Consider the following 26,026-nt stretch of genomic DNA (forward strand, 5'->3'; position numbering starts at 1 on the left):
GAGCAGTGTTGATTTTCGTCGACTAATACTATGACAAAAATGTTCGTCGATATATTGACAATTTCGTCAACAAATAAAAACTAGACTAAAATGTTAGGAAGGGACTAGTTGACAAGAGATCCAGCATAAGTTAAAGACAAGTCATTTTACACTTGGTTGCATGCTGACTCATTGTGAGCTTGTAGATCGGCTATTTTCAGCAAGTGATACATTTTAGTCGACTAAATCAACTGTAGATTTAGTTGACTAAAATCTTATGATATTTAGTCGACACTAAAACATTCCATGTGACTAACATAAATGTGACTAAAATGTTATGGAAACTATTACAAAAGACTTATGACTCTGAAACTAAATCAATCAATTATGTTGCTGCTGACAAAATCAACACTGATGTGTGTGTGTGTGTGTGTGTGTGTGTGTGTGTGTGTGTGTGTGTGTGTGTGTGTCTGGGTGGCTGCCAGGCAGCCAGACATCACCACCAGCTGCTTGTAAAGAGTCAATGGGCCATGATGGGGACACAGAGGGGGGGGGGCAGGTTGACTAGCGGTTCGGTCGGCAGCAGCGTTATAAAGGTATGGAGGATGATGCAGAGCTCAGTGTGGCCTTACATACCTGCTGTGTTGGGATAGCTCTGATCAGAACCAGCTGAACACACACACACAAAAAGACCTGTGTGTGTGTGTGTGTGCGTGCAATGCATGCGTGTTTGTGTACATGCGCAGATTGTGCACACGTATATTTGCGCGCAGGGTCGCCCACGCACACACGCCAACACGCACGCATGTGTGAGAGAGTGCACCCACACAGGCGTTCACAGTGTGAACGTGTGTGTGTGTGAGCCATGTGTATATGCAATAAAGAGTGTATGCATATAGGCCTATGTGTGTACTTGTATACATGTGAGCATGATAAAACTCACTTATTAATATACTGTATATGCGTCGCTGTCGGGAGGAAACCTCCTAACTCCATTTTTGAGGTTTTTGATTTTGTTTGCATAAATCAGTGCTATTGAACACCCTTTACGTCTGTGTGTTGTTTCGAAAATATTGAACCTGCAATGAAAAGCACTTGGAGTTGGGAGGACAAAACCTCCCAACTCCATTGGGCCCTCAAACTGTCTGCTAAAACATCTAACTCCACCACCTCTCCCCCTCTCATGCAAGTCATTGACAATATATAAAGTCACAAAACCACTTTTGATTCGGCAGTATTGCTTTGTTTTCAAAGGTTAGGTGGCTTCTTCACGACAGCAGAGATGTATCAATTAGATGGCCCTCCATCTCATAGTGAAATGCTTCTCCTGCATTATCTATATTTTCAATAGATTTTCTACACATTTTGAACTGCAATATGAATACTTTTGCTTTCAGTACTATAAGTACATTTAAGTAAAACAATTGAGTACTTTTTCCACCACTGGTGATTACCACGTTTGTGTGCCGTGGCACGTTTGTGTATACCGGTGGGTGGGCTGTGAGGAGGATATTGCAAGTAGGGCCCAATGATTTGCTCTGAAAATGCAGTTCACGGCGCAGCCCGGTCCGTCAGATGGGTGGGCCGCTGCACGCAGCCCGGTCCGTCAGATGGGTGGGTGGGCCGCACGAACGCTATACTTTACAAGATGTTCAAGTGACCTCTGATCCAGAACATGTCTGCCCTACATGGATTAAACCCTGGCCCCCTCCAGCCCCTGACCCTGACCCTCTCTGACCTCCACAGACAGGACCCCCACGGCCAGGCGGCTGGCTGCATGGGCTTCGTCTCAGGCATGTCATCTCATGGGAAACCTAGCTCACATGTAGCCTATATATCCCCAGGCCAAGGGGGAGCTCAGAGATCTGGAGCCTGACCCCACGCTATCGCCATGCACCATCGTGCATTACATTCCATGCTCGGGCCAATCAAATCATCTGTATTTGGTACACACAAACACACAAAGCTGGGCATATAGGAGGGGCTTTTGGCCGCCCCTCAAAAAGGAAATCATGCATTTTCCAAATCGTGCATTTCCCTTCAGTCAGTTGGTTGGTTGGTTGGTTGATCACCCCAGGCATGCCTCGTGACATCATGTGACATCATCAGAGATGATGTCGTAGATATTTTTAAGAACATATATGGGAATGGCCCTTTTTTAGGCTGCTCAACAGTGCCACTTTAGGTCATCCAGCGGTATTACATCTGTTCGTACACAGACAGACAGACAGACAGACACGGCCAGTCATTGGATCGGTGAGGCACCAGCACAAAAATCTTCAACCATGGCTAATCTACATTGCAGTGTTGATTTCGTCGACTAAAACTAAGACAAAAAATGTTCGTCAACTACCTTTTTTTCACTGAGGAAAACTAAACGGAAACTAAATGAAAACTAAGCCATGATGACTAAAACTATAAAACTAAATGTATTGACAATTTTGTCAACAAATAAAAACTAGACTAAAATGTTAGGAAGGGACTAGTGGACAAGAGATCCAGTATAAAATGTGTAAGTGTAAAATCAGCCATTACAACACCATCAAGGCCCACCAAAATACATTTTAGTCGACTAAATCAACTGTAGATTAAACTGTAGACTAAAATCTTATGACATTTAGTCGACTAAAACTAGACTAACACTAAAACATTCCAGGTGACTAAAATGTAACTGAAACTAAATGAAAACCATTGAAGAGACTATGACTAAAACTAAAATCAAAATTTGCTGCCAAAAACAACACTGCTACATTGGCAGCATAATTGCAGATCCTGATGTTTAATCAAACATCAAAACAATGTATGGTTCTGGTTCACCTCAAGACGATCACGCTGCTGGAGGTTAAATGTTTCATGACATTAATTTTAATTTATTTTTATTCTTCGTTTTTCTTTTAGTTTTTTTTAGTTTTTTACCACAATTACACCCACTGAAATTTGAACACTCACTGGATTTCCTGTTGTCTGGGGGATTCTCTGCGTGTTCTGAAGCCTTTTGAGCTACAATGAAAAACAGGCAAAATCCACAGTGACATCTGCTTGCAAATCCCTGTGTCCTATATGGGATTTGTGGACTCACACTCCACAGGCAAATCAGAGCACTTGTTTGATCCAGAAAACCCCCAGACCACAGAAAATCTATTGAATGTTAAAAGTTCAGGTTTTTTGGATGCAATTGAGCTTAAAAAAAAGAAAAGAATGTCACGATCCCTTCAAAGGTGTAGTGAAATGGAAATGGTGAGCATTTTATTTTGACGTTTCAGGCTTGAAACGCTGGCTCTGAAGTTTCTGAACCAATCTGAGCGTCGCATCCCTCGAGGCTATGGGGTTTTAAGTTGTGACAGAGAGACGTGGGGCAAAGCCAGGGGATTATTAGGTATGCCCATATGATGACCACGGATATGGTCTAAAAGTGTGAAACGTTTTTCATTTCACTACAACTTTAAACCTGGTGAAGGATTGACTGCTGTTGGACAGCTAGGGGACCCCGACAAAAAACCTGGATAATCTCACACCACTGCCCCCTGGAGTCAAGTGTGGGTATAAGCCCGTGTTCCCCAGCCGACAGGGCGACCCACACTTGATGTCAGAGGTCACGGGGGGTTCACGACTTACAGTATTATGCGCAAGTCAATTTAATCTCTCTTGGAAACTTTCCCATGTTTATGAAATCAATTTAGTCTCGATCAGCCCGCGTATCATGGCTTACGTTGGCCAGATATGCACTTCTTTGTCCTTTTTTAGGTTGATACTTTATCTGTCTAATGGAGCTGTTTGTGTATCCAGTGCGATAGAGAGTGCACGCTGTCCTCCGCTGACCCAGAGCAGGTCAGCATTCCTGTTTTTGCTCATTGTATTGGGGCCAGATTGACTCATGAGCGTCGAGCTGTGGCACTCCACTCGTCTGTGCACGCTGTCTGTCTGTCTGTCTGTCTGTCTGTCTGTCTGTCTGTCTGTCTGTCTGTCTGTCTGTCTGTCTGTCTGTCTGTCTGTCTGTCTGTCTGTCTGTCTGTCTGTCACACAGGTGTGTGTGTTCGGCCCCAGGGCTACGTCCCCCCCACCCTTAACCCATTTATAGACCTGACAGTTTTCTGAAAAAATGTTTCTATGTCAGCGGTTCTCAAACTATTTCATGTCAAGGATTATCTGTATTTGACCGGGGACCCCCATCTGAAAATATGTTGTTCCAGGGACCCCCAGAAGCAAAGATTTGAGTTAAAACCGTGAATATTATATTCAAAGATGTGCGCCACAATTTCCCCCCAAAAATAGCAGATCTACAATCTCATGTAGACACACATGCACATGCATCATGGGTGCATGGTGTGTGCGTGGACACACATGCATCATGGGTGTATGGTGTGTGCGTGGACACACATGCATCATGGGTGCATGGTGTGTGCGTGGACACACATGCACATGCATCATGGGTGCCATGTTTATAAATGGCATTAACTTAACTTACACAAAATGTACAGTATTAAAGTGTGTGTGTGTGTGTGTGTGTGTGTGTGTGTGTGTGTGTGTGTGTGTGTGTGTGTGTGTGTGTGTGTGTGTGTGTGTGTGTGTGTGTGTGTGTGTGTGTGTGTGTGTGTGTGTGTGTGTGTGTGTGTGTGTGTGTGTGTGTGTGTGTGTGTGTGTGTGTGTGTGTCAAGATAGTCCGTGCCAAGTTCATGGTCACATTTAGTGTGCTTTGCCAGATTTAAGCTTGTTTATGTTGTCTTCTAATTCTTTCATTAAAATTGGATTGCCAATCTGTCTCTAATTAGTTTTTGTTGATGATTGAGATCATTGGGTGATATTTGCTCATATATAGTTTTTCAAAATGGTCTTTCCAAATGTGACCATTTTGTAATACCAGGTTTTCTTTTTTGCTCTTTAAGTTGTTCCATCTTTCCCAGAACTGAATTTATCTTAGTTTCTGATCGTAATATTGTTTTATGTCTTATTTACTGTTTATAGTCTCTCAATGTTTCAATTCAACATAAGTTTGGCGCAGGTCTGTCTTTTGGTTGGCTGTGTTTAAGGTTGGACTGCTGTCGTAATTGTTTTCTGATATCTTTGCAGTCTTTGTCATACCACTCTTCCTTTTTCAGTCTCTGTTTAGATGCAGAGCTGTTTTTGGTCCTGCTTTATCGGCTGATTTATTATAGATTTTATTTATTTTATTAACAGCCATGGTTAATTGATTTGGTTGAAACTGTTGAGAGAGCAATGTGTCAATTAGACCAGAGATTTCAGGTGAGGTACCGGTAACTGCATTTTTAAATCTAACTTCAGGAGTCAATTTGTATTTATGATGTATTTTATGTAATTTGCAGGGCTCTGGTTGTGTTGTGATCTTATGTGAAGCTGGTTTTATATATACATTGATTTGACAGGGGTCTGATAGAGGGGTCTGTGGTCTTAACAGTGAATGCACTGATGAGGTAGGGGTCCATGTCAGTGATGGCATAGTCCACTACACTAGTCCCAAGAGCTGAACAATAGGTGCGTGTGGAAGAGAGGCGATGCAAGGCACGTCTCCATCGCATATATCGGCCTTTAGAAAATGAATCGATGAGAACGAAGAGGTGTGCTCAAAACTGTTATTTTTTGACATGGGATACACAAAGATAACATGACCGATGTGAAAAACAACCAGGAATTTAGTTCCGTGGCTTATACTGGCAGTTTGCACAAGAAATGTGATGCCGATCGCTGTACTACTTTGTTAGATTAGCTGTGGACAGAGAGATATACGTGTGTGCGTGCGTGCGTGCGTGCACACACACACACACACACACACACACACACACACACACACACACACACACTACACACACAGTGCAATGTAGAGGGAAGACTGTTTCCACATTTCCAAAACCTAGGGGCAGCAATAGAGTAGACACGGTCATCCTTTGTGGTTAAGCAGGACTGAGGAACGGAGAGGAGTCGTTAATTGGTCGGAGGTTCTGACGAGGCCTGGACGTGGAATAGGAGCAAAGGAGGTCAGACACATATTTAGATTCCTGCCCGCAAAGTGTTTAAAGATAATTAAACAATAACATGAAACTCAATTCTGTATTTGACAGGCAGCAGCCAGTAAAGCAGTGGTATTCAACTGCGGCCCGAGGAGCGCCCCCTTGTGCCCCCTGGAAGAATTTCCCCAATTATTATTTTTTATTCTGGGAATGATAAGAGGGCTTACAGTAGGAAAGTTACAGGTATAGTGTCTGCGATATGAAGTGTAAGATTACCATACTGACAGTAACTGGTGCTTGTTGACGGTCGTTAATGTCAAGGCAATTATGTTTATGCACTATCAAATAGGTCTACATCTATTCTAAGGTAGCATATAACTGTACTACTGTAGACATATTATCCTGCTCATTACTGTGCAGAAATATACATAAATCTTTGTGTTTGAGCGCAGAATGCATTGAGAACCCACAAATGTTCCCGCTTTGCACGCACGCTGTGTGGCCCCTCTACAGTTGCGGCCCCCGGCCTAATCTAGCTGAACATAGGGTTTTTCAGAAAACTGTCAGGATTTAGAAGACATTTGTAGAATCGGTCAAAATCGGTTTTGTCCAAAGTGTTTTTTTTTTCACAAAACAACACATGTAAAGGGTGATTTTTGGGGCACTGATTTATGCCCCAAAAAACCGAATCAAAAACCTAAAAAAATGGAATTAGGTGGTTTCCTCCCGACAGCAACGTATGGCACAGCGTGATGTTGTTATATGTAGTAATGCTTTAATATAAAGAGCATAGTGTGTTGGTGTAAAACATTTCCAGATGTCGTAAACCGAGATGGGAAATGCCTTAATTGGCTGGTCGAGTCCTAACATCGCCTGAATGCAAAGTGAAAAGGCACTGGAGGGGAAATAATGCTTCTGTACTTTTCTTGGCAATAATATCTCGCATCTTCTGCAATCCTCTGCTTTTATGGACACGGGAAGGGTTTACGTACGTACGTGATGATTAGAAGCCAAGCAAACCCTTCTCTCTCTAATGTGCCGTCCACTGTTCTCAGTCCAAAATACCTTCTGTGGGCACAGCAAATGAAACAGGCCTGCGATACGGCATGTCAGCACGTCGAAAACTTCACTTTGAATATAATCCCCTCTGACAACCCCCCCCCCACCCCCTATCTACTACAGTGGTTGCATACGTTGCAGTGCAGGCCTACTGTATGTCCTGACATAGCTGAATGTGTGAATCTGGGCCAAGCCATAATGCACTGTGCTAATCATTTCATTGTGAACGTCAATGTTTCCTCATCAGCCAATTAAATCTCCAGCGTTGGAGAGCAGTGAATCAGCGTGAGAAAATTCACGTGGTTCAGTTCGTTGACTACCTTTTTTCACTGACGAAAACTATATGGAAACTAAATCAAAACTAAGCTATGATGACTAAAAAACTAAGACTAAATATATTGACAATATCGTCAACAAATAAAATGTAGACTAAATGTTAGGAAGGGACTATAGTGGACAACAGATCCAGTATACTGTAAGTCATTTTACACTTGGTTGCATGCTGAAAATAGCAGATCTACGAGCTCACAAGCGACGTGTTGTGAGCTTGTAGATCTGCTATTTTCAGCAAGTGTAAAATCAGCCAGACGGCATCGAGGCACCGCCAAAGTCGACTAAAATCTTGTGAAATCTATTTGACTAAAACTAGACTAACACTAAAAAGCATTACAGGTGACTAAAATGAGACTAAAGCTAAATGAAAACTAGTCAATAAGAGACTGCACTAAAACTAAAATCAAAATGTGCTGTCAAAATCAACACTACTGGGTAGGACGAGAAAAAAATGCTAATGGCAAGGCAGAAGTGCGCGTGAGGACTCTGTTGACATGCATGCACCGAATTCAAATTCGCTTTGGAAGAGGTTTAAGGGTGACAGGGGAGCCATTACTCCATTTCCCTTTTGTGAATTTGATACTATGCATGGCGGAATATCACATTTCTGATCATTTTCTCGTCACGGCTCAGATTTCCGATGATGTGTTTTGATTTTCAATTTGGAGATAGTTTTCCAATTGACAGCGCGTTGTTGTTGAACACTGAGCGAAGCAGACTTGAGGATGGAAACGGTGTGTGTGCGACTGTGCGTGAGTGCGCGCGTGCACGGAGTCCCTTAATCATATCCTAATGTCAATAAGTCATGAACCCCACAGTTGTCCAAGCATCGAAGGACCATTCCAAATGTGTATGAATTTAATTCGAGCTCATTCGGAGCAAGACATTTTGAAACTTAACAAGAGTGACATGAAATGAAACGGAGGCATTCTTTCCTAATCTATGCGGTTACATTTCTTTTTACCTTTTTTCTTTTTTCCATCGACTGAGACACTGCTTGTTCAGTGAACCATGTTGGCATTCTTTAATAAAAAAAAAAACATATGTGACTGATGAGTTTAATGTCACAGATGTTTCTTGTCCGGTCTTGTTATGAAACTCACTTTCCATTTAACTTTGTTTTGCTACAATATAGCGCTCTCTCTTCTCTCATTTTGGTTGCCTTTTTAACATTATTTTCCCTCTCGGCTCTCTCTCTCTCTCTCCCCTGTCAGATGTGAACGAGTGTGAGGAGACCAACGGTGGATGCGAGGCCCTGTGTAGCAACACCATCGGGAGCTTCTACTGCAAGTGTCCCACGGGTCAGAAACTGAAGGACGACGGCAAGACCTGCCAAGGTGAGTCCTCTGCTGAGTGACCCGCACAGTCCATGCTAATTTAAATACAATCTTTGTATTTTTCCAGTTTTTCATGTGTCTATGAGGTGACAGTACTTCATTAGACACCCTGGAGTTGTTTTTATGTGCAATGTTGTATTAACTTTGTATTTAGGGTTTCTTTCTGGAGGCTGAACCCTTGACAGTCAAACGGGCCAATGAAATAAACAGCAATATGGTGACATCACACTATCAGCCCCTCCTCTAACCCCTCCCGCTTTATCATACAACTACAGCTGTGGGTGCGGCTTCAGTTCAGGTGGATCACCACCCATCATCTCCCACCAGGCAAACCAGGCATACTTAATGAACTGGTGGGCGTGGCCACATAAAAACAACATTTTAACAAATTCTGTACAATTCTTTGAAAAAAGTATACCTCCTTATATAACAATAAGACCGGATGATCATATTTTAGGGTGGAAAAAAATCACGGCACTCCATCTTTAACAGTTTGACTGACTGCGGAATTAATGCCACGTCCACTGCCTGGATTTCACTAACCTTTGAAGAACAACCGCGCCGACATCATCGTTGCTTTTCATGAAAATCCGCTTTAAAACGGTGTAGTCACTTGTTGAAAAATAGTCCAAAGTGGCGATCAACAACAACAGAGCGGAGAAGGAACGCGCCCACTGCGCGTCCCGCCACCATTGGAATGCTTTGGGCCTCAATTTCCCAGAAACCTTTGCATGCCGTTGCGACAGGTGTTTTTGCGGTGACGTCATCAAAACGTGTCACCTATATCCCACTCATGTCCGATGGAAACCCTGTATGACTTCAAACGGATTAAAGCGTTAATTAAACGATGAAAACATAACATAACTTGTTATTGGGAGGGAAACTATTTAGGACGACGACTAACGCTTCGACCTATGTGGTCTTCATCAGAGTCATAGGACGACCGCGTAGGTCGAAACGTCTGTATACTAGGACCTAATAAAAGGCTCTAAATGTCTGTGCTGCTCCAGTGTCCTCTCCTCCTTCTGCAACGTATGTCCTTGTCCCTGTGAAGCACCGGACCAGCCGTTCCAGGCTTGAGGTGCGTTGGTAGACTCCCTTTGATCCATTAGGTTCCATTTGTACTCTCAGAGTTATTGGGGTCCTTGAAATTACAAGGTTTGAGAACCACTGCACAGTAAATGGAACAGAGCCCTAATTAGTATCATCAGTAACACGTATCTGTGAAGAAAGTAGGGAAGCAGCCCGGAAGTGAGTTAGACCACGTCTACACAGAGACGATCCGCAATCAAACCGCATAGCTTTTTAATGGTTTTGCCCTTTCATCTACACTATGCCATTGCCGACCACAACGGTGAACGAATCCGTTGTGGACTGTGTGGACATCCAAATCCGCATATTTCCTGAACCGATGACGCAAAAGCCCACATGTGTTTTAACACGCATGTGCCACCGCTGAACAATAATAAACAAAGATGGCAGCACCCAGCGTATTCATTGCATTTGTCCTGCAGAAAATAGTTAATAGTCAGGGCTTTTACAGCGAACAGTGGACAATGTTTTTGTTTACATCGGACCGGCTGCAGTGTTGCCAGATTGTGTGAGAGAAATAAGCAACCAGGTCTATGAAAACAACCCCAAAAGCGATCAGATCTACAAGTTTGCGTTGTGATGCGAGTTGCGACGTGTTGTGAGCTTGTAGATCTGATATTTAAAACAAGAAACGTTCTGATTGACCAGATCATTATTTAGTTTTTATAATGTGCCGTATAAAATCAAATCAAATCAAATCATAGGAAACAAGACCAAATATCAAATATACTCTTAACAAGCCAAAAAAGAAGCCCAAAGTTGCTTATAATAAGCAGACATGGCAACACTAGTGTTCTTCTCTCTTTTTGGGGCTTTGTGCCAGCTAGTGCTACAGCACCACCTACAGACTGGCCATATATACTACAGGCGCATTCAGGGCCGGGTGCCCCTTTGGTCGTTGTAGTGTGGACATATAATTGATTTGATTAAGTGTATACGGTAAACTTTAGTTATATCTTTTCCAGTAGCCCAATCGTTAATATGCTCCAATGGGAGCATATTAACGAATAGGTTCTCCAAGTTCTCCAAATTCCCTTGGGCATGAGATTATTTTGCTTTATTGGTTTCCAATAAAGCCAAATTCTTATGTTGCATTGCTTTTCTACACCTTTGTTATTTTATTTGTGCTTCTTTTCCCCCGCAACATTCATTAGCTAGCACCCATTTGAAAAAAACTAAAAACTAAAACAACTCAACAAAAACTAGAAAAAGTGCCCTTCTGGGCACAGGTCTCCACCAGGATAGGAATGTAGGACATTGCAGCTTGCCTTCATCTGGTGGTTGGATAAAAGGGCAACAAAAGTAAATTATCCACAGATCCGTGCAGTTAGAGGTAAAAACACTTTTCGGCCAGTTATAGCGCCACCTTGAGGCTGAGTTGAAATTGTTCATGTGGCATTTCTTCCTCGGCCTAGTGGGAATGTGCGTGCACAATTTCACGGAAATCACGCGATGTGTTCATGATTTGCAGCATTTTGTTTGAAACTGAGCACTCCTGTGAACTTTGGAAGCCAATCTTAACCAATCAGGATGAAGTCTGAGAAATCTGAAAGACTCGTTTCGTTGAATGGCTCTAGAGAGACTGTGTACCAATTTGCGCGATGTTTGGACAAAATCTGTAGGTGTACTGTGCAAAAACTTGTTTTGCACAAAGCGGCCTCCTGGTGGCGCTATAACAGGCCGTTCTGGAAATTTTGGGGCAGAGGTTCATCGTTGGCATCCAGGGAGTGTGTGTGCAAAATTTGACATCGACCGGGTTAACGGTGCCGGAGATTAGCTGCTCACGGACACACACACGGACGGACGGACACACGGACGGACGGACGGACGGAGTGCAAAACATACTCTCCCCCCATGCCTTCGGCCTGGTGGAGACAAAAATACATTTCGAATGTATTCAGTGGTCTGGCTATGCTGGCATACAGTCTCTGGCTCTGATTATAGGAATGGATTTATCTGCAGAAGAGAAGAGTGTTAGCAGTCTGCTGTAACAAGATCAGTGCTCACTGAAAGCCGTACATCTACCCTGCATTTACCCTTCGGATGTTTTGTTACTGTTGAACGCCAGCATCCCATTTCTTGGCTAACGTGTGCCAAACAAATGGCCGATAACACAAACTCAAAACACATCGTGGCGAGATTGTAGATCTGCTCATTTAGCTGAAGATATTTTTTTTGTAGAGGGGGAAAAAAACAAGCCTTTTTGCACTGGCAGAGTGGTCTGGTTTCCAGGCTGCTGATATCCATTGGGAATACGGTCAACTAAGTCAGGGGTTCTCAACCCGTGGGTTGCGACCCCTCCAGGGAAGGGGGGGCGCCAAATTATTTTGGGGGATCCCCAAATTATTATTATTATTATTTATTTGCAACTGAGACATGGCCAAATCATTTCCGGGGTTCCAAGGACAAAAATGTTGACAACCCCTGAACTAACTACATTTAAAATATACACTTCTATGGGGGGGAAAAAGGAAATCATCGTATATACAGTTTTAAAGAAAGTACGAAAAGGGAAAGACGTGTACAGTATGGGGGGGGGGGGGGGGGGGGCGAGGGGGTTTCGAATTGCAGCCGTAGGTGCTGTTTGAGAGCGGTTTTGAAGGAGTCTAGGGATTCACATTTCCTAATGGCCGTTGGTATGGGCGTTCCACATTTTTTAGTGGTAAGTATTGGGGTATAATATAAGTGGATAAATGTATAGGCCTACGGTCCAAAATGTGTTGTTTCTGGTTTAAGTAATCTCTATTAGTGGTGGTTTTAATTCCAGTTAATCCCTCCTCTGTCTGAGAGCTGCTGAGAGCCGAGTCCATGTCAAAGAGCCTGCGGGAGGTCTCATCCGGGTTATGGTCAATTCGCAGTTGTGGAAAAAGTACTGAAATGTCTCACTTAAAGGGATAGTTAACATGTATGAAATACTTGCCATTAATATAGTGGTTGCAACTGTATTCATTGATTGCCCGAGTCCCGTGGTGGGAGTTCTGCTTAAATTAATACAGTTGCAACCACTATATTAATGGCAAGTATTTCATACAGCTTAAGTTAAACAAACCTGAACTATCCCTTTAAGTAAAAGTATCAATACTTTGATTTTCGAAATAATCTCCGTTACAAGTAAAACTATGTAATTCAAAATGTAATTGAGTAAAAGTAACAAAAAAAAGTATTGGCATCAAAATGTATAGTCTACTTTAAGTACCAAAAGTAGACTCCCTATAGTCTAAGTACGCTCTCACTATATGCAGAATGTCCCATTTAAAGTTTTCAAATACAACATATTTAGAAAATCAGATCTACAAGCTCAGAATGCATCACATCGCGGCATATTGTGAGCTTGTAGATCTGCTAGTGGCTGGAATGAATATATGGCTGAAGTGGTTAATGCATGTGTATATATATATATATATATATATATATAAACTAAGTAACTAAGTTTTCAAATAAATGTAGTGGAGTAAAAGTAGAATATTTAAATTTATTGTAATGGAGTCTAAGTAAAAGTATTGGAAATTCTGTACAAATACCTCCAAGTCGTACTTATAAGTACAGTAGGCTACTTAATCATTAATGTACTTCGTTACTTTCCCCCACTGGTCGTTAGAACAGGACGTTGTCACAGCTGCATTTCATATAGCATTCGTTACCCTTGCTGCTACTGATGTCTAGTCTAATGGCTGAGAAAACATTTTCCCACAGCAGAGAGCTCACAATTGCTCGTAATTTGCAGGCATTTACAGAAGCTGCATGGAAGCAGCAGCAGCAGAGATTGATGTGTGAATGATCGGTGGTGCTTGTATGTATGTATATGATGCTATCTGTCTACACTGAGCTGTTGTTGACTGCATTCCTGCTGCGTGACAGGCAACCGCCTGTGTAGATAGGAATAACCTCATGGGATATATAACTGGATCCCAGGCCTACATCATATCATACTTAACCAACACATAATGAATTAACTTTATTATAAGTAGGATAGAATAAGCACATTTTGCGGCATTGGGCCGCCGTAGGCAAGCAAGCACATTCTCTACTACTCTGTGTGAATCCAGTCCTCTTGGCAATGTACACTATACATTTCCCCCCAATCAAAGACATCTGCTCCGGGACGTGGAATTGTCTATATTCCTGGCATGGGCAAAAGAACGTCGAAGTTCAACGGAGAACAAATGCATCTTTTGTTCAGTGTGAAAAAGAGAGAGAGAGAGAAGAGAGAGAGAGAGAGAGAGAGAGAGAGAGAGAGAGAGAGAGAGAGAGAGAGAGAGAGAGAGAGAGAGAGAGAGAGAGAGAGAGAGAGAGAGAGAGAGAGAGAGAGAGAGAGAGAGAGAGAGAGAGAGAGAGAGCTTGTATACAAAAACTTTTACTAATAGAATCCCTGTTGGAACCCAGTGGTGGAAAAAGTACCCAATTGTTTTACTTAAGTAAAAGTATAAATCCTGCAATGTAGATGTACTGTAAAGTAGAAGTCCCGTATTCAAAATGTACAAAAATATCGGCATCAAAATGTACTTGAATTACTAAAAGTCAAAATGTGCACACAATCTTTTGAAAATAGCCGATCTACAAGCTCACAAAATGTGTCGCATAACGCGACGCATTGTGAGCTTGTAGATCTACTATTTTCAAATAGGAGGAAATGTATATGCTGAAGTTGTTAATGTATGTTTTCAAAATTTAAATCTCCAAATTAACTAGTAACTAAAGTTTTCCTATTATTGTAGTGGAGTAAAAGTACAAATGTTGGCTCTGAGATGCAGTGGGAGTAGAAGTAAAAGTACAGAAAATTTGACATACTCAAAACTCATATATATGAGCACAAATACCTAAAATCTTTACTTAAGTACAGTACTTGAGTAAATGTACTTAGTTACTTTCCGCCCCTGCTGGAACCCAGCCCAGATATAAGCTCCCGGTCTCATTCTTGGCTGCATGGCTCTTTGAACACTTGAACTCTCTGCACTTTATATTTATTCACTATTCATTGTTGTTTTTGCACTCTAATTGTCCTGTTTTGCACTTGTCCTAACTGCACTTTGTTGTCCACCAATCCAAATTCCTAACATGTTTACATATCATGGCAATAGAGCGTCATGCATTTTTCCCATAGACATTTCAAAAAGCATTTATTTAAAGACCTTTTAAGCGTCGTACAAAGCCAACTCGAGTTGTGACAAATCATGACAACAAACACAATAATTTGGACCAAACAAATAATTACAAAGAAGAAAAACAAACAAAAAAAAGTGTTGTAACCTGCCGTATTTTTCTTCTTTCTAATTATTTATTCGGCCCAAAACATTGTGTTTATTGTCATGATTTGTCACAACTCGAGTTGGCTTTGTCCGCAGCGTAAACGTCTTTAAATAAATACTTTTTGAAAAGTCTATGAGGAAAATGAACAGGGAATTATTTTCCGGTCTCTCAAGGGGGCGGGACTGTGACGCTCTATAAAGGCTTCTGATTCTGATTCTGATTCTGATTCTGAATGAGCTGCGTTTTCTGTGACTGGCAGGGATAACAGAGGTGGTGGCGTGGGGCCAACGGTGACTGTAGTGTTGTCAGGCACAGTGGCGGGCGAGGGCATGGGGGCACAGCCGTTTCAACGCTCACGCCTAATTTAATGTGTGTATGCCAGAAAAGCCCTGCTGCAAAGGTGAAGGTGAGGTGACAGCGCTTATTGGCACCTTGTGCGTACGAGAGAGTGACTCTGTCTCTCTATCACAGATGGATAGAAAGAAATCGTACCAAAAAACATACATCGTGCGCAGTTGCACACACACACGCACACGCACACACACGCACACACACACACACACACACACACACGCCGAGAGAGAGAGAGAGAGAGAGAGCGCTATTAGCACTGCAGCTGCTTTTCCAAAAGCAACAGGTAATCATGCTCTTTTTGACAGTGAAGTCAGAGTTACAGTCGAGGTATTTGAAAGTCTCTCCCGTTAATGGGGACTCATTTTGTTCTGGTATATCCCGTCAGGCATTTGCACATACCAGCATAAACTACATGCCGATCCTTTTATGCTTAACTTAGCACTCTGCTCTTTATCAGGCCGGCATTGTACACATCTGTTAGAAATTTCCATGCGATACGTGAAATACTTTGTGCGAACCTGTGGATGTTGTACATCCATGTAGCATGTCAGATCAACATATGGAATGAATTCTGTACTGGCCATATATGGAGCGTGTCTTGAGTGTACAGGGTTTGATGAGGTCAGATCAACAGGAGTTGCTGGCCGGCTAGCGTTTCCCTTTGCCTGGTTTCGCTCTTGTTCTCATCATGACCTTTATCGTGGCTTCGTCTGGGCTTGAGGAATTGCCTGCAGGTGTCTTTATGGGACATTTTTTTTACCCCAAAAACAGAAATATGATAATTCGCCCGGGGACCCAAACTAGTGAAAATAGCAGCGTTGTGAGCTTGTAGATCGGCTATATTCACTACTTCAATAATGTGTGGAATTTCTTAGATTTGTTTTAACACGGAGCTCTTGTTAGCACAAACAAAAGTTGGTTGGCAAATCGAAAAAAATGCAGAAATAGAGCATTCTTCCGCGTGCTTCAAAATGCCACTGAGCAACTTCCACCTAATTAAAACCCATTCCAAGCAAACCACGAGATATCTCGTGAAAAGCAATTCATACCGTCTTGGCCATCCACGAGAAATACAACATTTGATTAATAAGCATTAATCCAGCTTTAAAAATACTTTTTTTGGCTGGCAGTGACCATGGCAGTGAGGTTGGGCCTCACTGCCATGTTAGATACAGTACATCCTGATCGTCGGTGCACACCCATGCACGCTAACCGCGTGCATGGGCACGCAGTGTTTTTTGTGCTCAGAATGGGATAAATAATAGAGCCTAATAAAGCATTAATCCGAGGTCGCGCAAAGAATAAACGTTGTCCACACGTTGGTGCACAGCCTGGAGCGAGACTAGACTACAGATATGGAGGGCAATCACTTCCGGGTCGGGAGGATGGATGTGTCTCTTCTTTCTTTGCTCATTTCTTGTATTTCTCGGGCACTGGCCTCACGATCGAGCCTATAGGGCTGGACAGGATTTTGCAGAATAGCTACATGATAGTTTGGAACCAAATGGACCCTTATGGGGTTTGCGGGCCAATTAGTGTCAATTTGGGGGTCCTTGACATGAAAAGGTTTGGGAAGCAAAGCTGCTTTATAAACCCTATGGTCCCGAAGCCAGTGTTTGGGAACTAGCTGGTTCTTCTTGAGGTCCACACAGTGCTGTCATGGCCCAGAAGCATGAACAGTATGTGTTGGCAACAGATTAGAGTGCACAGCAGCGGCGCTCCTCCTGACCTGAGTGGATGGGTTCGCTTTTCGAGACCCCATTCCTTTCTCAAAATGTTTGGATTCTAAATATCGTATTCTATCTCTGGCACTTATCAGATTTGGCTTTGCTGTGTGCGTGTTGTGTGGCTGTGCAGGTTATTGGCGGCACTTTGTTTCAATATCAAAAGAAAAAAAGCATATAGACACACTAAATCACACCGGAGCCTGTTCACATTCCTATATAGTTCAATACCTGAATCGCATGCCCGCTTTGTAATCTCTGGTATTTTTGACACACACACACGTATATATGTGTATTTATATCTATATAGCCTTTGAAGTAACTAGAGCAAGTACAGCGGCCAGCTGTATTTAACGGTTGTTATTCATCATAACACCACTTCTGTCAAAATGAAGTATCATTCTCCTGGACTGCATGTGGTGTTGGAGTTGGACTGTACTGTAGGCTAGCGCTATACAGTGAAGGGAGGGGAGGTATTACACTTGGGGGGAAGGAGAGAGAGAGAGGAGGATCTTTAATTTGACAGACATTCAGTTTTTGCATGTGGAGGGGAGGTTGACTGTTCCACAGGGAAAATGACATGCAGAAAGGGAAAGAGAGAGAGAGAGAGAGAGGGTTGTGTGTGGAGGGGGTTGGCTGAGTGAATATGAAGGTAGTTCTGCTTCACAGATGAGTTGCCACTTAAACCAAACCAGGATTCTTTGGAGTGCTCGTCGCTTGTGCATAATTCTCTTCCAGTCTGATGTGTCTTGACAAAAGCCCAATATTGAAGTTGAAGATTTTTTTTTGCAATTTTTTGGATTTGTCTGGGATTTCTTCCTCCCTTAATGTAATTTTTTATTTTTTTTATTTTTTATTACAGGGATATTCTTTTTCCTTGTAAGCCCTTTGGTTTGTGTTGTTAGTCATGGCGCTAGCGTCGGGATGCTGGATACTCCTCGTGCTGTTTCTCGAGGCTCGGGTGCACCTGGCGTCGGGTGCTAACTATCCCTACAATTACTACAGAAGGATGTGCTATAGGCCACACTGCTTCCATCATCATGGATACCATCACGGTCACGGCTACAACATGCAGGCTTACTTGGCCGCACCAGGTGAGTTGGGTTGATCATCATCGCGCACCACTTCAAGTGCAGCATATAGGCTACGTCACTGTTTCTCAAAGAGCTTTCAAAAACACAAAAAAGCTAAATAAATCTATATATAAAAGAAAAATTTAAGAAATTAAGCGACACGTTGTGAGCTTGTAGATCTGCTATTTTCACTAAGTTGGGTCGCGGCGGAATGTATCATCATTTCTCTTGTGGCCATGGGTCACTGGGCTAAAACGTTTGGGAAACACTGGGCTAGGTGCGTTCATTGGACTTGGGTGATTATGTCTAAAGATTGATAAGCACTGTCTTGATCGAGCCCTGCTATTACATATGGGGAAAAAAAGTATACTTAACTAAAAAGGTGCAATTATGTGTGGTTGCGCTGCCGAGAGTCGCAATTAAGGAATCCACTGGGAACTGAATTCCGTCTTAGCATTTATCCATACATTGATATGTCATGTGAAGCATGCAACAGTGACTGACAACTAAGCATGTCCAACATCTTCACTTTGAACAAAAAGCAGGTTCTCAGACCAAGACCAATAGTGTGTTGCAATGCCTGCACAGCAACCACACTAATGATGGTAGCTGTTAATAAAAGGTAATCATATACTGTTAAATGTAATGTCAGTATATGTGGTTCAAGAGCAAGAGAGTTACTACACGTTTATATGATTTATTTTTATGGGTCCCTTTATTTTTTGGTTTCCTACATTTTGTTCTTAATTATTATTATTTCAAAACATTTTCAAAAAACATTCCCCCAAAAAGCAGAAGAAAGAAAGAAAGAAAGAGACAAAAAATCTAAAAAGAAAAAATAATAATTCAAAGAAAAATCTAAGAAATTCCATAAATTAGAAAAATAAATGTTTTTAGAAGTGGTGAAAAGAGCCGATCTACAAGCTCACAACGTGGCGCGAAGCTATATTTTCATTAATTTGGGTCCCGGGTCGAATATCTAATTCCTGTTTTGGGTCACGGTCTGAAAAGTTTGGGAACCACTGTCCACTGCTGTAGACTGCAGAATTCAAGCAGGTGTTTATTGTCACACTTGTTATATTACTAATGAGAATGTTGCTGCGCGCCGCTGGCATGCGGCTGAGCCAGACTCTGTTTTATCGCTGACATGCTGATATGTGTCTGCTGCATACTGTATGTTACGTGCCGCCTGGCACTGCCCCGATAACGTCTGTACCAGATCAGAGCCCGGGCCGGGGCAAGGCTTCTTGTTCTTATCAGTGCAGAGATTAGCGTGTCGCACGCACTGAAGTATACGCATCATGAAAGAAGCGTTTTGTAATGCTTGTACAGAAAACAGCCATAGGACCTGACTCCAGATGGGGACTTTGACAGATGAAAACAGCCATAGGACCTGACTCCAGATGGGGACTTTGACAGATGAAAACAGCCATAGGACCTGACTCCAGATGGGGACTTTGACAGATGCCGTCAACAATGATTATGATCGAGCGTTTTGGTTTCATGTGTTGCCCGACGGCAGTTCTGAGGCGCAAGATAATACCACGGAAACGGCCCCAGTGTTTAACGTCCCGTCTTATTACGGATAATCCGGCTCTGCGGCAACGAGATGCTGCCGTTAATCACGTCCGATTGCAGGAGGTGGGTGAGAAAAAAAAGGTTGGGAATGATCTGAATAGGGGTGTCCAAAAGGAAAGATTGTATTAACCGGTTACCGCCAGGACTTGCCGGCTAATTAACCGTTATCCGTTAAGAAAAAAAAAGCGCTATTTTGCGCATTCAAAATAGACAAATACACCGTTTACACGCGGCCTGCTGTCAATCAGTGCACTAGTGCGCACTGCGTAGGCTACAGTCTTCTATACGCACACATGTATCGCGGACCGGTCGGGAAGGATTAGAGAGAGAGAGAGAGAGACGTGTTAGGGCCGATTCATACTCCTATTTTACCGCTGTTTCGGCGCTGTAGTGCCGAAATGATTTCGGCTCGTCATAAATTTTCAGTAGCACCGAAGAGCCGACTTTAGGACGGTACCCGCCCCCCCGAACCTCAAATGACGTCAAATTGTAGGCTCTACAGTGCCGAACCGACTTTTATTCGGCTCTAAAATAGGAGTATGAATCGGCCCTTAGAGAGCGTCTCTCTAACGCGCGCGAGCGAGCGAGAGAACGTCTGAGAGAGAACGAGTGAGAGAGAGAGGGGGTGGGGGGTCCCGTCCCGTCCCGTTAGCAACAAGGTAACATCATACCGGTACGTTCGTTCTATGATCCATAAAACGACAGATCCACAACGCGATCTGCCGTTTAAGGAACCAACGTTCGTTGCATGAAGGGCAGATCTGCGGGCGCGCAATGCTGTGTGTGTGTTCGTCTTTTTTTATTTTTCCCTCCTGCTTCCACAGTCCACTACATGCAGTTGTTCTGGTGTTTTTGTTTTGGGGGATGTAAGTCACGGCACATGCGTGGTTGCACTGACAGTAAAGGTGGAAAGAGGGGCTTGGTGCTTTGGCCGCGGTGCCCGCTCTCGGCGCTTAAAAAAAAAAAAAACCATTAGCCGTTAGTGTTGTCGGTAACCATTTTAATAAACGGCTAACGGCTAACGGTTATCGGTTGGACACCCCTAGATCTGAAATCATTAACGAATGCATCAAACAAACCATTTTTGCAGGAAAGAACTAAATTATATATTTTTTCCATTGCTGGAGGAAGACTAGCATCGGGTCGTGGTGGAGGCTGTGGGCACAGAACTAATGTGACTTTATGTTAAGCCAGAGGCTTGCTGAGGCTTTGGCTTATTGCTCGGATCAGGGATCGTGTTCTGGATGTGGAAACCCAGGCGGGAGGGGGGGGGGGGACAACTCGTTCGCTGTGCTGCTGCAGCCGTCCCACAACACTGGACGGATTTCATGAGAAGTCAAAACCAAAGAAAGCCATGCATGTGCCATGGATGGAAAAGATGGCTCCTGCCAGCTTTCCTGGATGGGGTGAAGCTTAAGTTTGGCATCCGACTGAATAAGGGGAAAGTGTGTTCGGTCCCAAACACTAAAGTTGAAGATGTTGTTGGCCGCTGCCTCCTGAATCATTCAATGGCAGTACTTGATGGAGTGTCCTGGCGACATTAAAGCAAGTGCATTGTGGAAATTGCTTGCACAAATAATCCCTTTGTTCGTCTCAAGACAATGTTATTTCACGTGTCAAGTCATTAATAACATTCGTCTGCTTTTTACACAACAACCCATGTCACCCTCCATTGTGTCACAAAAGCTTTAAACCCCCCCAGAGAGGTTTTTAACCCACATCTGCTCTCTCCCTCTGTTTATGGCTCTGATATGAAAACCGTTCTGTGGTGGCGTGTCATGTGTGTGATGAGGCTCAGCTGTGCATGTGGCTACCATCCCACATAGCGTGACAGACACGTACGGGGGGCTCTTGGAAACAGACGCTGTCCTTCTGTTTCGAGTGCATGTGCTCTGGGTTCCAGATCCACTTCCACAGTGGCCCCCGGCAAGTAATGTCCCCTGCAGGCCACACGATGACATTAGCTACACGATGACATTATCCACACGACTGACATTATCCACACGATGACATTAGCCACACAACGACATTAGCCACGTGATGACATTGGCCACACGATGACATTAGCCACATGATGACATTAGCCACACAACGACATTAGCCACGTGATGACATTAGCCACATGATGACATTAGCCACATGATGACATTAGCCACATAATGACATTAGCCACACAATGACATTAGACACAGGATGACATTAGACACAGGATGACATTAGACACACAATGACATTAGACACAGGATGACATTAGACACACAATGACATTAGACACACGATGACATTAGACACAGGATGACATTAGACACACAATGACATTAGACACAGGATGACATTAGACACAGGATGACATTAGCCACAGGATGACATTAGACACACGATGACATTAGACACAGGATGACATTAGACACAGGATGACATTAGACACAGGATGACATTAGCCACAGGATGACATTAGCCACAGGATGACATTAGCCACAGGATGACATTAGACACACAATGACATTAGACACAGGATGACATTAGCCACAGGATGACATTAGCCACACGATGACATTAGACACACGATGACATTAGACACAGGATGACATTAGACACAGGATGACATTAGACACAGGATGACATTAGACACATACCATACCATACCATCTTTATTTAAATAGCACATTTTAAAACAACAACGTTGTACCAAAGTGCTTTACAGTAAAACATTAAAAAACAACTTCATTTAAAAACCACAAAACAACCACAAACAACATGCACAGTGTCACGTTAAACATCGAACATCTCATACTGTGCTTGGAAAAGCCAAGGAATAAAGGTAAGTCTTGAGGCGTGACTTAAACACCTGGAGGGTGGGGGCTTGTCTTGTGTGCAGAGGCAGCTCATTCCAGAGCTTGGGAGCTGCCACTGCAAAAGCTCGATAACCTCTGAGCTTCAGCTTGGTTTTAGGAACCACCAGGAGAAGCTGGTCAGAGGACCTGAGCGTCCGTGTCGGAGCATAGGGTTTCAGCAGTTCAGATAAATAAATGGGTGCCAAACCATTTAGTCACTTAAAGACAAAGAGCAATACTTTGAAGTCAATCCTGTATCGCACAGGAAGCCAGTGGAGGGAGGCTAGTACAGGGCTGATGTGGTCTCGCTTACGTGTGCCTGTAAGTAACCTAGCAGCTGCATTCTGGACTAGCTGTAATCGAGATATGGAAACCTGGTTTACTCCAATATACAGGGCATTACAGTAGTCAAGGAGGGAAGTCATGAAAGCATGAATTACAGTTTCAAACACAGAGCGGGATAGACAAGACTTAACCTTAGATAGCCTCCTAAGCTGGAAGAAGCTCTTTCTTACTACTTCATTTATTTGTTTGTCCATCTTTAGGTCAGAGTCGATTTTGAAACCTAGATTGGTGGCAGTAGGCTTCAAGAAGGGCTCAAGGGGGCCTAAAACACCAGGAGGGGACACATGTGCTTGTGTGGGCCCAAACACCATAACTTCAGTTTTGCTGTCATTGAAGTTTAGGAAGTTTAAAGCCAGCCATGCTTTTACATCCTCGAGGCAAGCAAGGAGTGGTTTCAAAGAGTCAGGATTGTTACGCTTTAGAGGCAAATAAATTTGGCTGTCATCAGCGTAACAATGGAAAGAAACACCGTGTTTCCGAAAAATGGATCCTAGGGGGAGCAGATACAACATGAACAGAATTGGTCCAAGAATAGAGCCCTGTGGCACTCCACAATGGAGGGATGCTGTGGTGGATGTGGCATCCCCTAGGGTGACACGGAAACTTCTCCCTGACAAGTAAGATCTAAAGAACTCTAGTGCTGGCCCTTTAATGCCAACACAGTGCTCCAAACGAGAGAGCAAGATACTGTAATCTACAGTGTCAAATGCCGCGGTAAGATCCAAGAGCACCAGAATGAGAGAGTCACCGGAATCTGTAGCCAAAAATATGTCATTAAAGATTCTTAACAGTGCAGTCTCGGTGCTGTGGAGAGCTTTGTACCCGGACTGGAACACTTCCAGAATGCCATGTGTGTTCAAATGGGGCATCAGTTGGGCCAGGGCACATTTTTCCAAAACTTTGGAATTAAATGGGAGCTTGGAAATAGGCCGAAAGTTGGATAGGACAGAAGGATCAAGGTTGTGCTTTTTAAGCAGCGGCTATACCAGAGCATGTTTAAAAACAGCTGGTACATCACCTGCCAGGCACTGGTTTATGATCAAAAGGAGATCCGGCCCTGTAGCACCACTGGTGACACCACTGGTGACACATGATGACATTAGACACAGGATGACATTAGACACAGGATGACATTAGACACAGGATGACATTAGACACAGGATGACATTAGCCACACGATGACATTAGCCACAGGATGACATTAGCCACAGGATGACATTAGCCACAGGATGACATTAGCCACACGATGACATTAGACACAGGATGACATTAGCCACACGATGACATTAGCCACACAATGACATTAGCCACAGGATGACATTAGCCACACGATGACATTAGCCACACGATGACATTAGCTACACGATGACATTAGCCACAGGATGACATTAGACACACAATGACATTAGACACAGGATGACATTAGCCACAGGATGACATTAGCCACACGATGACATTAGCCACAGGATGACATTAGCCACACGATGACATTAGCCACACGATGACATTAGCCACACGATGACATTAGCCACAGGATGACATTAGACACACAATGACATTAGCCACACGATGACATTAGCCACAGGATGACATTAGACACAGGATGACATTAGCCACACGACGACATTAGCCACACGATGACATTAGCCACACGATGACATTAGCCACACGATGACATTAGCCACACGATGACATTAGCCACACGATGACATTAGTCACAGGATGACATTAGACACAGGATGACATTAGCCACAGGATGACATTAGCCACACGATGACATTAGCCACACGATGACATTAGCCACACGATGACATTAGACACAGGATGACATTAGACACAGGATGACATTAGACACAGGATGACATTAGACACAGGATGACATTAGACACAGGATGACATTAGCCACAGGATGACATTAGCCACACGATGACATTAGCCACAGGATGACATTAGCCACAGGATGACATTAGCCACAGGATGACATTAGCCACACGATGACATTAGCCACAGGATGACATTAGCCACACGATGACATTAGCCACAGGATGACATTAGCCACACGATGACATTAGACACAGGATGACATTAGACACAGGATGACATTAGACACAGGATGACATTAGACACAGGATGACATAAGACACACGATGACATTAGACACAGGATGACATTAGACACAGGATGACATTAGCCACAGGATGACATTAGCCACAGGATGACATTAGACACAGGATGACATTAGCCACACGATGACATTAGCCACGCGCAGTGGTGGAAAGTAACTAAGTATATTTTCTTATGTAGGCCTACTGTACTTAGAAGTACAATTTTGAGGTAGGCTATTTGCACTTTACTTGATATTACTAGTTACTTTGTTAATGTGGATTATTAAAAACATACATTAACCACTGTAGTCCTACAGTATATACATTTCGGCCATTTGAAAATAGCCGATCTACAAGCACACAATGTGTTGCATCGTGATGCATTACGAGCTTGTAGCTCTGCTATTTTCACAAATATCTGAAATGTTTTAATTGGACATTTTGCATAATGAGTACTTTTACTTTTGCTACTTTAAGTACATTTTGATGCCAATATACTTTTGAATTCCGGACTTTTTACTTGACGAAGTATAGTTCTACATTGCAGTATTGATACTTCTACTCAAGTAAAACATGCGAGTACTTTTTTCCACCACTGGCCACGCGATGACATTCGCCAGTTATTTCAGCATCTATATAAGTCGCCATTGAAAAAAGAGGGCTTTTCCGTCACAACATAGTATGATCACATTAGCTGTATCCATGTTATTGTTTCCAATAAGTGGAACATTCAGCGGTCTCTGACTGTCATTGTCTCGGGAGTAGAGGACGAGGAGGAGGAGAGCATTTGTTTCCGTGATGAATGGTCAGACACTATTAAGGGATTTGTGGTCATTAAACTGTTCGCGACTGAATTACAGTTTCACAATTTCACATTGTTTCACGCCGGGCAATGACACGTCAACAATAGCCCGGCCTTTGGATCATCGTCTCTACGGGAGAATGTTATTGTTATACCCCCCTCCTTGGTTTTTACAAAACAATTATTTTCACAGTGCTTCCT

General features: G+C 43.1%; 1 protein-coding gene across 1 annotated transcript in view; it reads left to right on the forward strand.

The window, feature by feature from the left end:
• Window positions 1-26,026, forward strand: part of megf6b (multiple EGF-like-domains 6b) — a gene marked incomplete at its 5' end in the record, with an annotated part of 164,035 nt that overhangs the window by 73,498 nt on the left and 64,511 nt on the right. Inside the window, one exon of the mRNA XM_083771715.1 lies at window positions 8,549-8,671. Within this exon, the coding sequence (XP_083627841.1) occupies window positions 8,549-8,671 (123 nt within the window). The remainder of the gene's footprint in view (window positions 1-8,548; window positions 8,672-26,026) is intronic.

The sequence above is a fragment of the Protomyctophum parallelum genome (genome assembly GCF_964188405.1).
Source record: "Protomyctophum parallelum genome assembly, chromosome: 8".
Lineage (NCBI taxonomy): Eukaryota > Metazoa > Chordata > Actinopteri > Myctophiformes > Myctophidae > Protomyctophum > Protomyctophum parallelum.